The sequence below is a fragment of the Nannobrachium achirus genome, assembly GCF_963921795.1.
Source record: "Nannobrachium achirus genome assembly, chromosome: 22".
Classification (NCBI taxonomy): Eukaryota; Metazoa; Chordata; class Actinopteri; order Myctophiformes; family Myctophidae; genus Nannobrachium; species Nannobrachium achirus.
In genome coordinates, this window is record NC_137829.1 from 29929363 (window position 1) to 29946579 (window position 17217).

At 42.6% G+C, this 17217-nt stretch overlaps 1 protein-coding gene across 3 annotated transcripts in view; it reads right to left on the reverse strand.

Annotated features, from left to right (window-relative positions):
* The window catches only part of itprid2 (ITPR interacting domain containing 2), a 76210-nt gene that overhangs the window by 37345 nt on the left and 21648 nt on the right, over positions 1-17217 (reverse strand). For all 3 annotated transcript variants that reach the window (XM_080752456.1, XM_080752455.1, XM_080752454.1), the window contains exons 7-10: positions 5789-5831; positions 5510-5605; positions 2107-2254; positions 1617-1677 (exon numbers count right to left, since the gene is read on the reverse strand). In XM_080752456.1, coding sequence (XP_080608582.1) covers positions 1617-1677; positions 2107-2254; positions 5510-5605; positions 5789-5831 — 348 coding nt within the window. The remainder of the gene's footprint in view (positions 1-1616; positions 1678-2106; positions 2255-5509; positions 5606-5788; positions 5832-17217) is intronic.

Below are 17217 nucleotides of genomic sequence, written 5' to 3' on the forward strand. Positions count from 1 at the left end.
TTTTCTTTTTTTTCTTTTCACGTTCAAAACGTGGGCTTCTCTACCGGCCGTCACACAAACGCTGTGGCGCAGGATTGTTAAAAACCGGTCCTGACTGAAAGAAAAGATTTTCGCGAAATAAACAGGACATGCTTGGATTACATTTACTCAGATTACTTTTTCCGCCAGGACCTCGAAGGTAGGCAAAATGGCGGGTTGCCTTGGGCACCAGCAAATTAACCCTTGCATTCATTGTGGGCACCCGATGTGTTAATACTTCCTAGGGTTAAGCATCAAAACAAATACATCATCAACTTGCGACAGGTGTTGAGTAGGGATGTTCCTAGCGACTAATTTCACTGACGTGTACACGACAATTTTGTAACCGAATACTCGGATAAACGAAAATTAATTGATGAATTTATTTATTGACATTAACACGCAGAAAATAGCCAAAATTTTGCACATTTCAATCTATTAGGCTAAACCTCATTTGAACAAGATATCAAGAGTATATGAAAGCCTTTTAATAATGTTTATAGGTCTACTATTGGAATCTGCTCCAAAATAATTTATTACATCACCAGTGGCAGTGAGTGAGAGACGTAACCCTAAGTAGGTCAATTACCAATTAACAGCGCAGCGCAGCTCAGCGCACCGCAGCTGGACTGGCCTCGTCTGGTGAAGCGACCTGTTCATCTCTGTTACGTTAAACAATTATTTATGGCATTCGCAGCCAACTTGTGATTGAGACTACTTTCTCCATGTTCTCACCTCAAAATGGATTAACGGATCACACTGATGCAGCAGGCAATAGCCTACTGGAGCCGAGGTAACGGTGATTCACATCCAGTCGCCTTTATTGGATTTGATTTCTCCATCAAAGCACTCAGACAAACTTTACATCGTAGCAAGTTTTAACAGTAATGAATGATGAATGATGCTGCAGCTGCTCAATCACTCAATGTAGGCCTATACTCATGTTTAAGCAGCAGAAAGACCGACAGACAGACAGACAGACAGCTGCTGCTGCCGCTGAATGCTGCCGTCAGCGTGGTGCACCCGCTCTGGGTTATCGTGACCACTTATACCAGTGTGACAGTCAGGCTCCGCAAATCACCCATGGTAATTCTTAATTTGCTTATTTTACTTATTAAAGCAAACTTTTATTATTAAGAAATGACATTAATATGGGTGCAAGATGCAAATTTTGAATAAAGTTCATATCTCAACAATTAAAAATATATTTAATAGATTAAACGAATTTTATTTACAAACCGAATAGTGTGATCAGCCCCGTGTAGTCGGATAATCGAATAATCGCGCACATCCCTAGTGTTGAGTAAAAGATTAACCATTTCTAAAATAAATAAAATATTGAAGGTGTTTTTAATTTGAATTATAGAGGACAATTCTGATGTATTAAGGCATATGTGGCTTATTAGCCAGGGAAGTAAAATATATTTACATTGTTTTACTAATATGTTCATCAGGCCTAAAGAAATCAGGTAATAACAATACATTCTGCATCTGCACACAGATTTACAGTTATTGTACAACAGGTGTAAAGTAAACCCTACTGTATAAGTAGTGTTTACTAGTCAGAGTAAAGAGTGTGTAATAGACATAGTACATACTAGTTAGGGCGTAGTTGGGGTTTTCCAGCTCCATGCGTTGTAGTTGGGCTCCCAGATAGACCTGAAAACAAACACAACGTCCCACACTGAGAACTACACTTGACAACAATACAACACACTGAGAACTACACTTGACAATACAACAGCTACTACTAGCACTACTAGCAGGGACGTGCTGCGACACGTTGTGAGCTTGGAGGTCGGCTGTTTTCGATGCTTGATTTCTACACAGAGAGGGCAATTCTTTCAACATAAGATGCTGCATTCAAGTTCAGGAGAGTTTGGACAAGGCAATTCTCTTGAATGCTGCCTTCAGGTATGGCATGGAAAGAGGGCATTTGCATTTCTTTCACCATAGTAAAAATGGCATTCATGGTTCTGGAGAGGGCACTTTTTTTATAGACGGATAAAAGGGCAGGGGCTCAAGCCCCCTTTGATGTCTATGTGTGCACGTGCCTGACTACTAGTCTCCCCAGAGTTGTGCTGATACCTTGATGTCGATGCCTCTGGCCTCAGACGAGCTGTTGAAGAAGCGAGATGGAACTTTAGAGGCCAGGTCCGGTTCCTCTCGACCAAAACCCAGATTATATAAAATCTCTTCAGGATCCTCCTCATACAGGTCCAGCAACTCTGATACACTAGACAGAGACAGAGAGTGTGTTAGCTTTTGGTTGGATCACTAGAAATCATCAACATTACTGTTCCAAAACACTTCCATTCTAATTAACTGTACAAACAAATACACTATCACCACACCACAGACAGACAGACAGACAGACAGACACACACAGAGACAGACAGACAGACAGACAGACAGACAGACAGACAGACAGACAGACAGACAGACAGAGACAGTGGATTATGTGGTTGTGAAATTGTGAATAGTGTTACCTCACCAGACACACACACTGAATTATGTGGTTGTGAACTTGTGAATAGTGTTACCTCATCAGACGCGCACGCACGCGCACGCACACACACACACACACACACACACACACACACACACACACACACACACACACAGTTAATTGTGAGGTTTTGATGGGGTTGAAGGTGGATCTAAAGAGTGTCACTTACTGTTACTGTAACTACAGTAGTTAATAATAACATTATTATTGAATATTGTCTGAACAGAAGCAGAAAATATCTGTTGATAAACTTCACCATCTCCAGAAAACAAATAGGTCTTTACTAGAAGTAGCTAATTTCTTTACACGCATTTAAGCCAGACCTGGGCATTGTGCGGCCCTTTGGTTCACTCTGACTGCACGTGTAGGGTTATAGCAAATTACAAAATGAAGACATTTTCTAATTTTACTAATTTTATTAAGCTGCATTTATTTTATTTTTTGAGTGAATCAAAAGTGACAGAAATTCATATCCATATTTTAGACAAAGATACAATCTACACTCAGATATAGGCATTTAAAATAATAACAAATAAGAAGAGGGGTGTCTTGAATTGGAACTTGTTTAACGGTAACTAATGCTGCCAAATGTCTGTTTCCTCTCCCTTATACAACTTCAAATAAATTTTGTCCGCTGCCAGACTCAGACTTGAGGAGTAGCTGGCGTTATCAGCTCCTCGACTGGTCTGCACTTCTTACTGCAGTGTTTCCTGCGTTAATCTACGGAGGTAGACCTACTTGTCACAGATATTGATTGGTGTGTACAGTAGCTAACAACACAGTCCTGTGCGGACCGGCAACTGGCAGAATTTCTAGAAATGGGGATGGGACATAAATATTCAATTAAAAAAAAAAGCATTTAATTGGATGCAGAATTGGTGTAAACACCTCATCAACACTTTCTTCTTCTCTTTTGTTTTCTTCCAGGAAAAGACCATCTCTAAAATACAATCAACTAAATATAACTTTGTTTTGTCATCCTTGGGACCAGGTGATGTTCAGCACAAGACATACCTAGGGTTGTCACAATTATTACATAATTCTCTAATCACAATTATTTTGTCATAATCGCAATTATTTTGTCATAATACCAATTATTTTGTCATAATCGTTTCCATATTAAAACATTTTCATATATTTTCAAACATTTTCAAAAATAGTGGAAATAGCCGATTTACAAGCACACAACGCGTCGCATCACTATCAATGTTCTTTTTTAAGTAAAGTTGTCAAATATGTCAGTCATTTCTTATGTGTCATATCTGCCATGTGCAACTTCAAAGCCTAAAAGCCAAACAGAAATGTAAATGTCAACGAAAAAAACACAATTAAATAATCACAATTATTTGAGTGACAATTAAAGGTCATGTAAAATGTCATATCGTGACAGCCCTAGTTCGAACAGTAAGTATTCAGAATGTTAGTGCTTACTGTACAGGAAGAGAATGTTGACAGACATGAGCACTGTGAGCAGAAGGAAGTGTCTAGGAATGGAAACAGGCTGAGTCATCTAAAAACAACGTGCTATCACTACAATTGCGGGAACTGGAAGATTTTCAAATAAGCATAATACAACTGGTAGTTTTCCGACGAAGCAATCTGATTGGTTGAAACAATCATGTGACCGTGAGTATATTCAGCATATATTCTCTCATGAATGAAAGAAATTCGCTGCGCTGCTCGCAAAAAAAGCTGCCGGGGGCTGCCTGTCCCAGCACTATGCTAGTGGCTAGGCTAGCAGTTTCAAATGGGGGTCCGTGGGATAATATGTGTGTGTGTGTGTGTGTGTGTGTGTGTGTGTGTGTGTGTGTGTGTGTGTGTGTTAATGATGGGATCCTTGACCTGAAAAGGTTTGAGAACCACTGGATAAGTTTGTACAAAACAATAATGGCACTTTTCGACCGGCAAAGAACCGGTTTGGGTTCTTTCTCCCGCCTATGGGATGAACCAGAGGTTTCCACCGAGAACCGAGTTGGTTCCAAACCGTAAAATTGGTTCGGAACGGGAACCACAAAATCCTTGGTTCCTCTGGTTCAATCTGGTTCAATCTGGTGGAAACGCAAGCCAGTTCGTAAGAACGAACCAAGGTTCCAAGAAAGTTGAACGGCACTGGTTCTTGAACCAAGGTTCTTTTGGTGGAAAAGGCCCCTATGAGTGAGCCAATTGTTGGTTAGCTGGTTCAACTAGTGTAGAACTAGTTGGTTAGCTGGTTCAACTAGTGTAGAACTAGTTGGTTAGCTGGTTCAACTAGTGTAGGTGAGTTGGATAGCTGGTTCAACTAGTGTAGAACTAGTTGGTTAGCTGGTTCAACTAGTGTAGGTGAGTTGGATAGCTGGTTCAACTAGTGTATAACTAGTTGGTTAGCTGGTTCAACTAGTGTAGAACTAGTTGGTTAGCTGGTTTAACTAGTGTAGAACTAGTTGGTTAGCTGGTTTAACTAGTGTAGAACTAGTTGGTAAGCTGGTTTAACTAGTGTAGGTAAACTAGCTGGTTAGCTGGTTCAACTAGTGTAGAACTAGTTGGTTAGCTGGTTCAACTAGTGTAGGTGAACTAGTACAGGGTTTCCCAAACTTCTTTGTCTCAGGGCACCCCATAAATATTTGCGATGCGACGCGTTGTGTGCTTGTAGATCGGCTGTTTTCACTAGTTTTGTGCGACAGTCTTTTATGATGAAGCAGGGCTTTGCTTTACCAAAAGAGTACACATTTGAAACTTGGATACAAGGTTTCTGCCCGACAGTGACGATATTTTAGTGATTATGTTGCGAGGAAAACGTTGAGATAATAGCCATTTTGGTTAGAACTGACTGAAAATAACTTTGTACTTCAAGTTTAAAATGAACTTTTTTTTAATTTTTCAAGTGTCCAAATAACTTCCTAATATTATCAAATTATCTCTCGGCACCCCTGGACTGCTGTCACGGCACCCCAGGGTGCCCCGTCACCCACTTTGAAAATCCCTGAACTGGTAGTCAGTACTGACCTGGACACCTGGCTGCTCTTCCCTGAACCCGTAGAGTTCATACTCTGTCCTCTCAGTTTGAACTGGCTTCTCTTCTCCTGGGCTGCTACAACATAACTACACACACACACACACCCGCACACACAAAACACACGTGCACACACACAAAACACGCACATGGCACGCGTGCACACAAGCACGCAGAGGAGACACATACAAGCAATGTTAATAACAGAGAGAAGAGAAGAGAAGAGAAGAGAAGAGAAGAGAAGAGAAGAGAAGAGAAGAGAAGAGGCTCACCAGGTTGGCTCAGCTTTGGCCCTGCTGGACTGGAGGTGGTTAGCTGGACAGAGAAACAGAGAGGGAGAGAGAGCACTTTGTGAATTTGTTGTGACTTCCTGAATTTCAATTAGCAGCCTGGTTCGGCCTCTTGTTCTGACTGGAGCATTTTCAGGCCTTATTTGACCAATCATACTGATGTTATAAGCTTTTATAAACAAAAACCCCGACAACAAAATGCAAACATTCATTGCATCCTTTACCCTGGCTGAGGGGCTGATATAAAAAGGAACATTAGGGGGATACTGATAAGCTGTGCCAGAATGGACAACAACAACTATTGCCAAACGTGTCCAACCAGAAGTACAGGACACAGAAAGCTTTGGTAAGCCCATTCAGAATTAGTTAGATTTTTCTATCTCTCATATCTCCAAGTTTCAAATTTGTACATTGTTTCACAAAACAAAGCCCTGCTTCATCATACAAGGCCGTCACAGAAAAGTAGTGAAAACAGCAGATCTTGTAGATCAGCTGTTTTCACTAGTTTAAATCATTTTTAAAATGATAAATACAAAACAAAGGTTTTTGGACATAAAAGGTTTCCACCCGACAACAACGATATACAGAATGCATATGTGAAAGTAGGTAGGTGATTTTTGGAATGTTAGCAACATATGCAGTTGTGAACATACAGTAGGATATGTTATTTAGAAACATGAGCATCTCTATGCAATTGAGGCGGGGAGGGGGTAGCATTAGCAGGGAGGGAGGGGTGTAGTATTAACAGGTACAATGTTTCTTAAGGTGACGTTTCAAAGAGCAGTTTGAGCAGCTTGGGGACAAAAAGGTCACATATTTCACATGGTTCGACTGTAGCCTTCTACTTCCTCTACTTCCGGTCAGACACTTTGGGCAGGAGTTATTTATTTTCCAGGCTTTATCTCCTCGTGAGATGAAGATAAAAGTGGGAACGAGGTTAAGCATTGTGCCGATATGTGCCTTGGACTGACTACAGAATCTCTGCTTAATGACTGGGCCAGCAAGCCAGCAGCTCCTGCAGTGTTTTCAGTCTTACTGTTGGGACATTGAAGTTGGGATTGCCATCTTAACCTCACAGGCGAGTGAGGTTACCAGCCTATGAGCCAGCCCAGCCTTGCAAAACTACCAATAGCTGGCTGATAAACTATACGCCAGTGGTTGGCAATAGGCTGCCCACAGTCCAGAATAGGGATGGGACGATAAGCGATATTATCGTTTATCGTGATTAAAAAAACACTCACGATAATTGTATTGTGGAGATTTAATTTATCGTGATATCGTCCTCCGTCATGCACTGGGATCAATTAACCTTTTATTTGCAGAGCTGCATATCCGGTACCACTTAAACCCTCTATTGGTAAAACGTACTATGTAATATACGTACTTGATACAGTCTTTTTTTCACTCTCTACCAAATCTCTTTGCCAAAAAATAGCCGATCTACAAGCTCACAACTGCTATTTTTTGGCAAACATTCCGTCTCAGGATAATGGATGTTGGGGATATTTTAATTATCGTGATATCGTAAATCATGATTTCTTTGGTAACAATAATCGTGATTCGTGATAAGAGATTTTCATATGGTCCCATCCCTAGTCCAGAACTGTCCCCGCAGCGATAATAATATCTGGCCAGCCAGTTTATTTTGAGATGATGATGTATTGTAGCCTGACATTTTGTTTCACTCCATTATTCACTCTATTATTAGTCTGAACTTGCTGTCCTCCAATGCAATTTCTGGGATGGGCGTTGCCAAATAGGCAGTCTTCTGCGATTGGTTCACTGTCTGACCAACACAACAGTAGCAAAGCAGATGACATAGTGTTGTTATGTGGCTGGCTAGTGGCTAGCATGTTGCTTGCTAGTGCTACTTGCTAACCAAAGAAACAAGCAGAATAGGAGCACTACGAACTAGGAATGAAACACAACATAACATGCCTGCTACTGGTGTTTCATAGCGAGATCGATACGATCGCATATTACTGCGACGGGCGACGCGATGTGCGGTACGGTCTGGCGGCGGCACTTCTTTACTTGGAAACGCACATGAGTTCTGGGGAAAACCACACCCACACTGATCACAAGACTCTGATTCACGACGCTGATTCGCCGTACGGATTTTCGAACGAGGAAAGCCTCTTCAATGAGAGCACTTCTAGACCCCTGAATCGCCATTTTTTTTTAAAGGGGTGTGGCTAGCGATTCAGGGTCTGGAACTAGGCTAATGATGATGATAATTTGATGACGTTCATTTCCAGTACCATCTTGTATTAGTGAGATAAGTTGGTCTCACTTTGGTTGCTGTAGTCTGTTGGATGTATGGGGCTGTAGTCTGTTGGATGTACGTGGGGGCTGTAGTCTGTTGGATGTATGGGGGGGCTGCCTTGTTTTGACACAAAAATGTAGTTCCCCTCGTTTACCAGTAGGGCTGTCACAATTATTACATAATCGTCTAATCACAATTATTTGACATAATCGCGATTATTTTTTTATTAATCGCCATAATCGTTTCCATGTTGAAAAATGTGCATATATATTTTTTTTAAGTAAAACATTGTGGAAATAGCAGATCTACAAGCTCACAACGCGTCGCTGTAGATCTGCTATTTCCACTATCAATGCTCTTTTTTAAGTATTAAGTTGTCAAATATGTCAGTAATTTCTTTGTATATTTAGGTTATGTGTCATCATATCTACCATGTGCAACTTCAAAGCCTATAAGCCAAACAGAAATGTAATTGTCAACAACAAAAACACAATTAAATCATTAAGCGCAATTATTTTAGTGACAATGAATCGTCATGTAAAATGTCATAATCGTGACAGCCCTATTTACCAGTAGAGCGTCACATAACAGGGCTTGAAAAGGCCATTTCACCTAAATACACAAAGCCGATGTGTTGTGTTGCACAATCCAACTTACTGCACATCAGTCAGCCTGCTGACAGAAGGCCCTTGAGATGAATAGAATCTAATAGAACTAATGGATGGATGAATAGAGTGTAATAGACGCTCGTTATTCTATAAGAGAAGAGCCAGCAAGCTGAAACAGCGCCGCAGCTCAATAACATTCCACAACAAGCAGGAGAATGATTTCGTTTTGAGGTAGATTGAGCTGATGTTGGAGTGAGAAAGAGAGAAGTAGGGATGGGACGATACGCGATATTATCGTTTATCGCGATAAAAAACACTGACGATAATCATATCGTGGAGATATAATTTATCGTGATATCGTCCTCCGTCATGCACTGGGATCAATTCACCTTTTATTTGCCGAGCTGCATCCGGTCAGAGATGGGAAAAGTACTTGCATTCTGTACTTAAGTAGAAGTAAAAGTACTTGTGAAAAAAACGACTTTGGTAAAAGTAAAAGTACTCCATTCAGATAATTACTCAAGTAAAAAGTAAAAAGTACAGGCTTTGAAAAGTACTTTTAAAGTAAAAGTAAAAGTATTTATACCGTATGTTTCTGTGCAAAGCCAATAGAATTTGAAGGATATTAAACTTAAAAGATCCCCACCAAACACACGTCTTAAAACTGGCCCAGGATTGGTTTCCTAACTATGATGTGAAATCTAAATACAGCAAAGGTTTTCTACCTTTTTAGACTGAGTACCACTTATATAAAAAATATATAGGCCTATACATATCCCACGATCCCAAAAAATTGTAGTCAGTAACGCAATCCGATTACTGCAATTTTAAAAGTAACTACTAGTTACTTTCAGTTAGTCGATTTATGATGACTGTTAACAGTTTTATCATAAAATATCTAATTTTAAAGAATCACATACTGGATAACACAATAGTCCACTTGTACACATACTGTAATTCACACAAACTACTTAGCTCCTTTCGGAACCCCTCACTCCACTGCTACGCAGCTCGGAGCTGCGTAGCAGTGAAGTGAGGGGTTCCGAAAGGAGCTACAAACTACTGCATGTTCAGAAAATAGAATAGGTTAGATCAGTTTCTCAACCTTATTTTTTTACCAGTAGGCCTACCACTCAAAAAATATTTGTCTCTCCAAGTACCACCATATGATGTTAAAATACAGTAGCGTACACCTTCCCCATCCTATTCATAGACAGGCACAGTACACAGAAGGCAAAAGTATTCCTACAAACAAAATAAAGAAAAACTAATAGCTTTATATCCAAATGACTGGTACTTTTTAAGCAATGGCCAAATGTATAATGTACATATACTGTACTGTAGGCATATATAAGAAATAGATGTATTGCTGAGAACGACCAGCATCCGTTCTCCCATCAAAAATTAAATAAAATCATGTTTTACAATCCATAACCAGCCTCGATACAAGACTGTCTTGATCCGAGGCTAAACAAGTGAGAAGCACCAGTGCCCACCAAGTTACACCCCTTTTTCATGGGACCCCCAAAATGACACTTATTAGCCCATGGACCACCAAGCATCACTGCTCAACCATTTTAATTCCAAGGACCCCCAGTTTGACATGCATTAGGCTACAGACCCCCATTTATTGGGTAAAATCAATGTTAATTTAACTCTGGGAGTGTACACTGTGAGAGTTACAGACCCATTGTCCATTTGTTTCCAAACTAGCATTTAGCTGCAAGGTGGTGCATTTCAATTTTGTACACTCTACAGATCCATAAGGGTCCATTTGGTTTCTTAACTATCATTTAGCTGGGGACCCCCTGGGTTGGAACTCCCTCAAGGACGCCTGTAGGTCCCCGGACCCCACTTTGAGAACCAATGGCTTAAACAAGCCACTTTATAAGAACTGCCTTTTGCTTACCGTTTTGTAGAAATAGCGTGTGTAGCCCATAGGTGTAGCCTTCATCATGCATATCTCCTTCTGCCTTGTGTTGTGTGCAGTTTTCCTTTCAGATGTTGTAAATATTCCATAATCGCCACTGAACCTATTTGTTGGTGTTAAACTTATCAGTGCTGCCATTGTAATCAAAGGCAGATACAGCGTTCCTAAATCAGATTATTGGCTTTTATTTCCCAACAGAAACGTAATAAATAACCACTGTTTTCACCCAACTTTCTTCACGTTGAATAAAAACAACAACAGTCAGCCGGACAGTATCCCATCCAATCACAGAGAGGGATGCGTGAAATAGGAGTAATTGATTGGCTGTGAGACGTTACATGCGGAAATGGTGTCAGCAGACCATAGAGTATATCAGCAGACTTACAAATTCACAATGCGTTGCAGTTGGCCGCGCTGTGAGCTTATAGATCTGCTATTTTCGATGCGCACCACCGTCTTAGCACCACCGTCTTACGACTGAACATAGCATAACATGCTGGAGTTCCCTGAACTCCAGCATGGATCCGCTTACGACAATGCTACTGGTATTTCTACTTGAGTATTTTATTGTTTCGTTTCATCTGCCGTGCAGCGGCGCAACATTCATTTAAAAAAAAAAGTAGCGAGCCTGTTTTGAAAATGTAACGGAGTAAAAGTACAGATACTTGTGTTAAAATGTAACGGATAAAAGTAAAAAGTACCCAGAAAAATAAATACTCAGTAAAGTACAAAGTACTGAAAAATGTACTTCGTTACAGTAACGAAGTATTTGTACTTCGTTACTTCCCATCTCTGCATCCGGTACCACTTAAACCCTCTATATAATTGGTAAAATGTACTTATAACGTATTTGATACAGTCTTATTTTTCACTCTCTATCAAATGTCTTGGCCAAAAAATAGCCGATCTACAAGCTCACATGAGCTTGTAGATCTGCTGTTTTTTGGCAAATGTTCCGCCCCAGGATAATGTTTTTTAGGGATGTGAATCTCGACCACTGAGGCGATACGATACGGACCTCGATACACTGCCAGCGATACGATATAATTGCGATACATTGAAATCCTACCGATACGATACATCGCGATCCACCCCTGTTCCCGATACGATGCGATACGATTCACGATTCACCACGATTCAAGCCCAAATCCCAAAATTTACAAAACATAGCGACTAAAAATTTATGAAATTTAAATTCAAGGCAATTTATTGTTTCACTGTAGTACTAGGCTCTGTCTAACAACCCAACATAGGCCTATAGTATTCTGGGAGAACACAAAGCTGCTGGCTATTGTAGAATTGTTTCATAACTAATCATATAGAAGGCCTATGTCATTATTAGTAGGCCTATATGTCTTCAACTGGGAGTCAGGGACCCCAATCCAGGGTTATTACAGGGGGCCTGCCAAATATTTGTGTGATACAGTAGGCTATAATGCCTAGCCTACAGCGAAGGTCCCTGCTTGATCTCTGTCTGAGCTAAGGGGTCCTTGACCTGAAAAACAATAAAGTCCCTCCCTGGTTTGTATTATTATATAATATTATATTATATTATATTATATTATATTATATTTAATCCAGGATTAAGGATAATTTAATTTTTATAGCCAAAATGTTTTAAAACAGATCTACAAGCTCACAGCGCGTCGCAACCACGACGCATTGTGAGCTTGTAGGTCTGCTATTTTAGGTGCGACACCCTTGTACTGCGATGTATAAATTAGGCTTCTTTCAAGTGAGAGAGTTGCTTGCATCAACAGGAAAGTTGTAGAACAGTGACAAATACTTTGTTTTAAACGCAAGCAGTAGTCCTACAACACCCAGCAACATTGTTGTTGTGTGTGTGTGCAGTTAATATAGCGCAGAAGATGATCTCAATCAATTGTCCGTCGGAGATTCGCTAAGAAACGGCTGTTGATTACATATCACTCGATCAGCCTGTGCTACTCTGTGACAACAATCAGCGCAGCGGACTTGGATGATATAAAGCTAAGTACTGTACAACTAATCTTGCATCTTTTTAACCTGTGGGGCTGCTAGTTCGTCTGTGTTGATTCACTCGTATTTCGCTGCACTGTCTGTCTCCCTGGTTGCCTGCATGCAGAGTGCAGATGTTGTCCGTCTGTCCGAGTCGCAGCTCGCGTTAAAGACTGGCTTTTGGGGAGGGGGTTGAACGGCTGATGATGGTGCATTCATGGCGCCTCGGAAACACAGGATATAATGAAATACTATAATGGAAGAACCGATACAATCGCGGAATTTACCGATCCAGACACTCACGGTACGATCCATCACGATTTCGGCCGTCTATTGTACCGGTACACACTGAATGAACCGATTCAACCGTATCGCGGACGTTTGTATCGCGATTACGATCCGTACCGGTATATCTTCGCATCCCTAATGTTTTTTGATTATCGTGATAATATCGTAACCTGTGATTTCTTTTCTCACAATAATCTTGGTATGACATTTTCATATCGTCCAATCCCTTGAGAGAAGCTGTTCAAACATTCACATTGTGTGAGCGCCTGTGTGCAGGCTGCCGTTCCAACTGCTCTGTGTGTTTCTGTGTGAGTGTCTCTCTGTGAGCTTGTTTTCTTCCTATAAGGGGACTTTTGTTTCCTTGCTCTGTTATATATCCTATGGATATGGACAATGTATATCGTCGCAGCAATAGCCTCGTTTACTCGAGAGGGGATCTGCTCGCGCTACGGAGAATGGGACACGCCGGCTCGCGTCACCAAATCCCCGGGGAACTGAAGCGGAGGTACCGGGGCTGCAGAGCCGGCGCTAAAGTAAAGACTGGGATAACAAACAGCAAACGGCGGAGGTATAAACCATCCATTCCCTCTGTGTTGATGGGGAATGTGAACAAACTCACCAGTAAGAAGGTGGATGAGCTACGAGGATTAATCAAGACGCAGAGAATATACAGAGAAAGCAGCCTGATCATATTGACGGAAACATGGCTAACTAGCCTCCAACCTGACACCAGTGCGGAGGTACCGGGATTCAGTCTTGTGAGGGCGGACAGAGACCTCAAAGTGACTCGCAAGTCTAAAGGTGGGGGTCTTTTACTGTACGTTAATAGCAGATGGTGTAACCCGGGCCATGTGACTGTGAAAGAGATCATCTGCTCCTGTGATATAGAGCTGTTAGCTGTTAGCCTAAGACCCTATTATGTACCTAGGGAAATATCACACGTTATTGCCGTCTGTGTTTACATACAGCCGAGGGCTGACGCAGGGGCAGCGTGTGAGACGCTATACTCAACCATAGCTAGGCTACAAGCACAGCATCCAGACTCCTTCATAGCCATATCAGGAGATTTTAATCATGTAACCCTTGATGGGACACTCACAGCTTTTCATCAGTTTGTGGACTGCCCAACTAGAAAAAATAGGACTATTGATCTGCTGTATGCGAACCTCAAGGAGGCATACACGGCCACCCCCCTGGCCCAACTGGGAAAGTCTGACCACAATATGGTCCATCTACAGCCCCAGTATGTTCCATTAGTCCAAAGGCAGCCTGTTAAAACACGGTCTTTTAGGAAGTGGACGCCTGAAGCAGAGGAGTCCCTCAGAGACTGTTTTGAGTCCACTGAGTGGAGTGTTTTGCAGGACCCACACGGTGAGGACATCGAAGGTCTGACAGACTGCACAACGGACTATATGAACTTTTGTCTGGATGTGGTTGTTCCGGTCAGGACAGTGCGCTGCTTCGCCAATAATAAACCCTGGGTAACCAGTGAGGTGAAGGCTGCCCTGAACAGGAAGAAGTGGGCTTTCATCAACAAAGACCAGGAGGAGATGAAACGTGCACAGCAGGAACTTAAGCTGGTCATGAGGAGGGCCAAGGACGCCTACAGGAGCAAGGTGGAGAAGAAGTTGAAGGAGAACAACATGAGGGAGGTGTGGCAAGGCATGAAGACCATCACGGGCCTTAAACAGGGGGATGGTGGTGTGGTGGAGGGGAGCAGTGAGAGAGCGAATGAATTTAACACCTTTTTCAACCGCTTTGATTCCGCTCCTGCCCCCCCCACCCCCCACCAAGCCCCACGTCCCACCTCTCTCATGTCCCCTATTGTCCATACCCTGTCCCCACCCCCACCCCCCTGCCCACCCCCTCCCCCCTTCACCCCCGCTCTCCCCCCCTGCCTTATTACAGCGGAACAGGTCAGAGGAGAGCTGAGGAGAATTCAGCCTAGAAAAGCGGCTGGCCCTGACAGAGTGTGCCCAAGGCTACTTAAGGCCTGTGCCACTGAGCTTGGGGACCCTCTTGCTCACATCTACAACCTGAGCCTGCGCCTGGGGAAGGTTCCTACACTGTGGAAGACCTCGTGTATCATACCGGTACCGAAGAAGGTGCGTCCCGGTGAACTGAATGACTTCAGACCTGTGGCGCTGACTTCTCACCTCATGAAGACTCTGGAGCGGCTGATCCTCCACTCTATCAGACCCCAGGTGCAACATGCTCAAGATCCCCTGCAGTTTGCCTACCAGGAGAAGGTGGGGGTGGAGGATGCTATCCTCTACCTACTCCATCGGGCTTCCTCATACTTGGACGACAACAGTGGTGTTGTGAGGATATTATTCTTTGACTTCTCGAGTGCCTTCAACACCATCCAGCCCCCCCTGCTACAAGATAAACTGACCGGCATGCATGTTGACCCACAACTTGTAAACTGGATCACAGACTATCTTACTGACAGACCACAGTATGTCAGATTGAGGAACTGCACCTCTGACACTGTGATCTGCAGCACGGGAGTCCCCCAGGGGACTGTGCTGGCCCCCCTTCTCTTCACCCTGTACACGGCAGAGTTCAGACACTGCTCGGAGATGTGCCACCTGCAGAAGTTCTCCGACGACACTGCCATCGTCGGGTGTATTAAGGGGGGGGAGGAGGGGGAGTACAGGAGGGTAATTGAGGACTTTGTGGGCTGGAGTCAGCTGAACAAGCTACAGCTCAATGTTTCCAAGACTAAGGAGATTGTTATTGACTTCCGGCGAACCCGCCCCACCCCACAGCCAGTTTCCATCGGGGGGGTGGAGGTTGAGGTGGTTGAGACCTACAAATTCTTGGGTGTTCAAATTGACCACAAGCTGGACTGGTCAGTAAATACAGACTGCCTTTACAAAAAGGGTCAGAGTAGGCTGTATTTCCTTGGGAGACTGGCCTCATTTAACATCTGCAGGAAATTACTGCAGATGTTCTATCAGTCGGTGGTCAGTAGTGTGCTATTCTATGCTGTGGTGTGCTGGGGAGGAAATGCCAGACAAAGGGACACAGGTAGATTGGACAGGCTGATCAGGCGGGCTGGCAAGGTGACAGGGGCCGAGCTGGACTCGGTGGTGGCAATGGCAGAGAAAAGGACTCTGGCCAAGACATTGTCCATACTGGATGATGTCAGCCACCCGCTGCACACAGTACTTTACTCCCAAAAGAGTAAATTTAGCAATAGGTTTAAATCCCTATCATGTAAAACAGACCGATATGGGAACTCCTTTATCCCAAGGGCCATTAGGATCTATAATGAAGTACTGGGGGGGAGAGGAGACGGGCGGGGGTTGGCTAGTTAAATCCTTTTTTATTTTTTATTTTGCTACTATAGTTCTTAGCTATGTCTTATTTGAATGTTTTGTTTTATTCCCTTTTAATTAGTGACTCCTATACTCTTTTAGATTTTTATTGTGCTATGTTTTCTTTTTCACTGATGCATTGTTTTTATATGTTCATCATGCTCTTTTTATTGATTGATTAACATGTGTGAATGTACTGCACTGGAGCTGTTGGACAAAATGAATTTCCTTCGGGATCAATAAAGTATTTATCTATCTATCTATCTATCTATTCAGCAGGAATAAACAATTTGACTGCTACTTAACCTTAACCCTGGACTAACACATACCTGCCTAACCGTAACCCAACCCATACATTAGCCTTAAGCCTAACAAAGACATGCCTAACCTTAAACCTTAGCATTATTAATACTGCCCCAACCCGGGAATCCCGGGGAAAAAGCCGTTGGTCCAGGCCACTGCGCCAGAGAAACCCGAGAATTTAATTTGATTTCATTTATAAAAAATAATCCAAAATCGGATCGCCGATCGGCGGCCCAGTATTGCCCAGTTTGTTTACTTCCGGGTTAGGACCCGGAAACGCATTTTTGTGTCGGAAGAAGCCGTTTCTCTGTACTCTGTTTCTTTCCGTTTGTTTACTTTCTAAACACTGCTGAGGCAAACTGAAGAACGCATTTCACATGCATTTTTTTTGTGTTCACGAACAGCATGCACACGCGTCGTAAGATCATATCGTGCAATGGACGTGGTTGAAGGGCAAATTTGTAGACTTTTTACATGAATTCTCCTCAGAAAGTCCTGACATAATTTAATTTCCCCATCATGTGTTCTGTGTGTTCCCAGGAGCTCTGCACACACATACGACCTCCTCACAATACAACAATAGGATGCTGACCTTTGAGCAAAGGTTCTGGGTTTATTCCAGCCACTGCCAAGTCAGCATAATGAGTAACACAGCTTGGGTAACTGATGGTAGGTGTAGTGCTCCACCTCAATGTCTAGCACATTGTGAAGCCGAT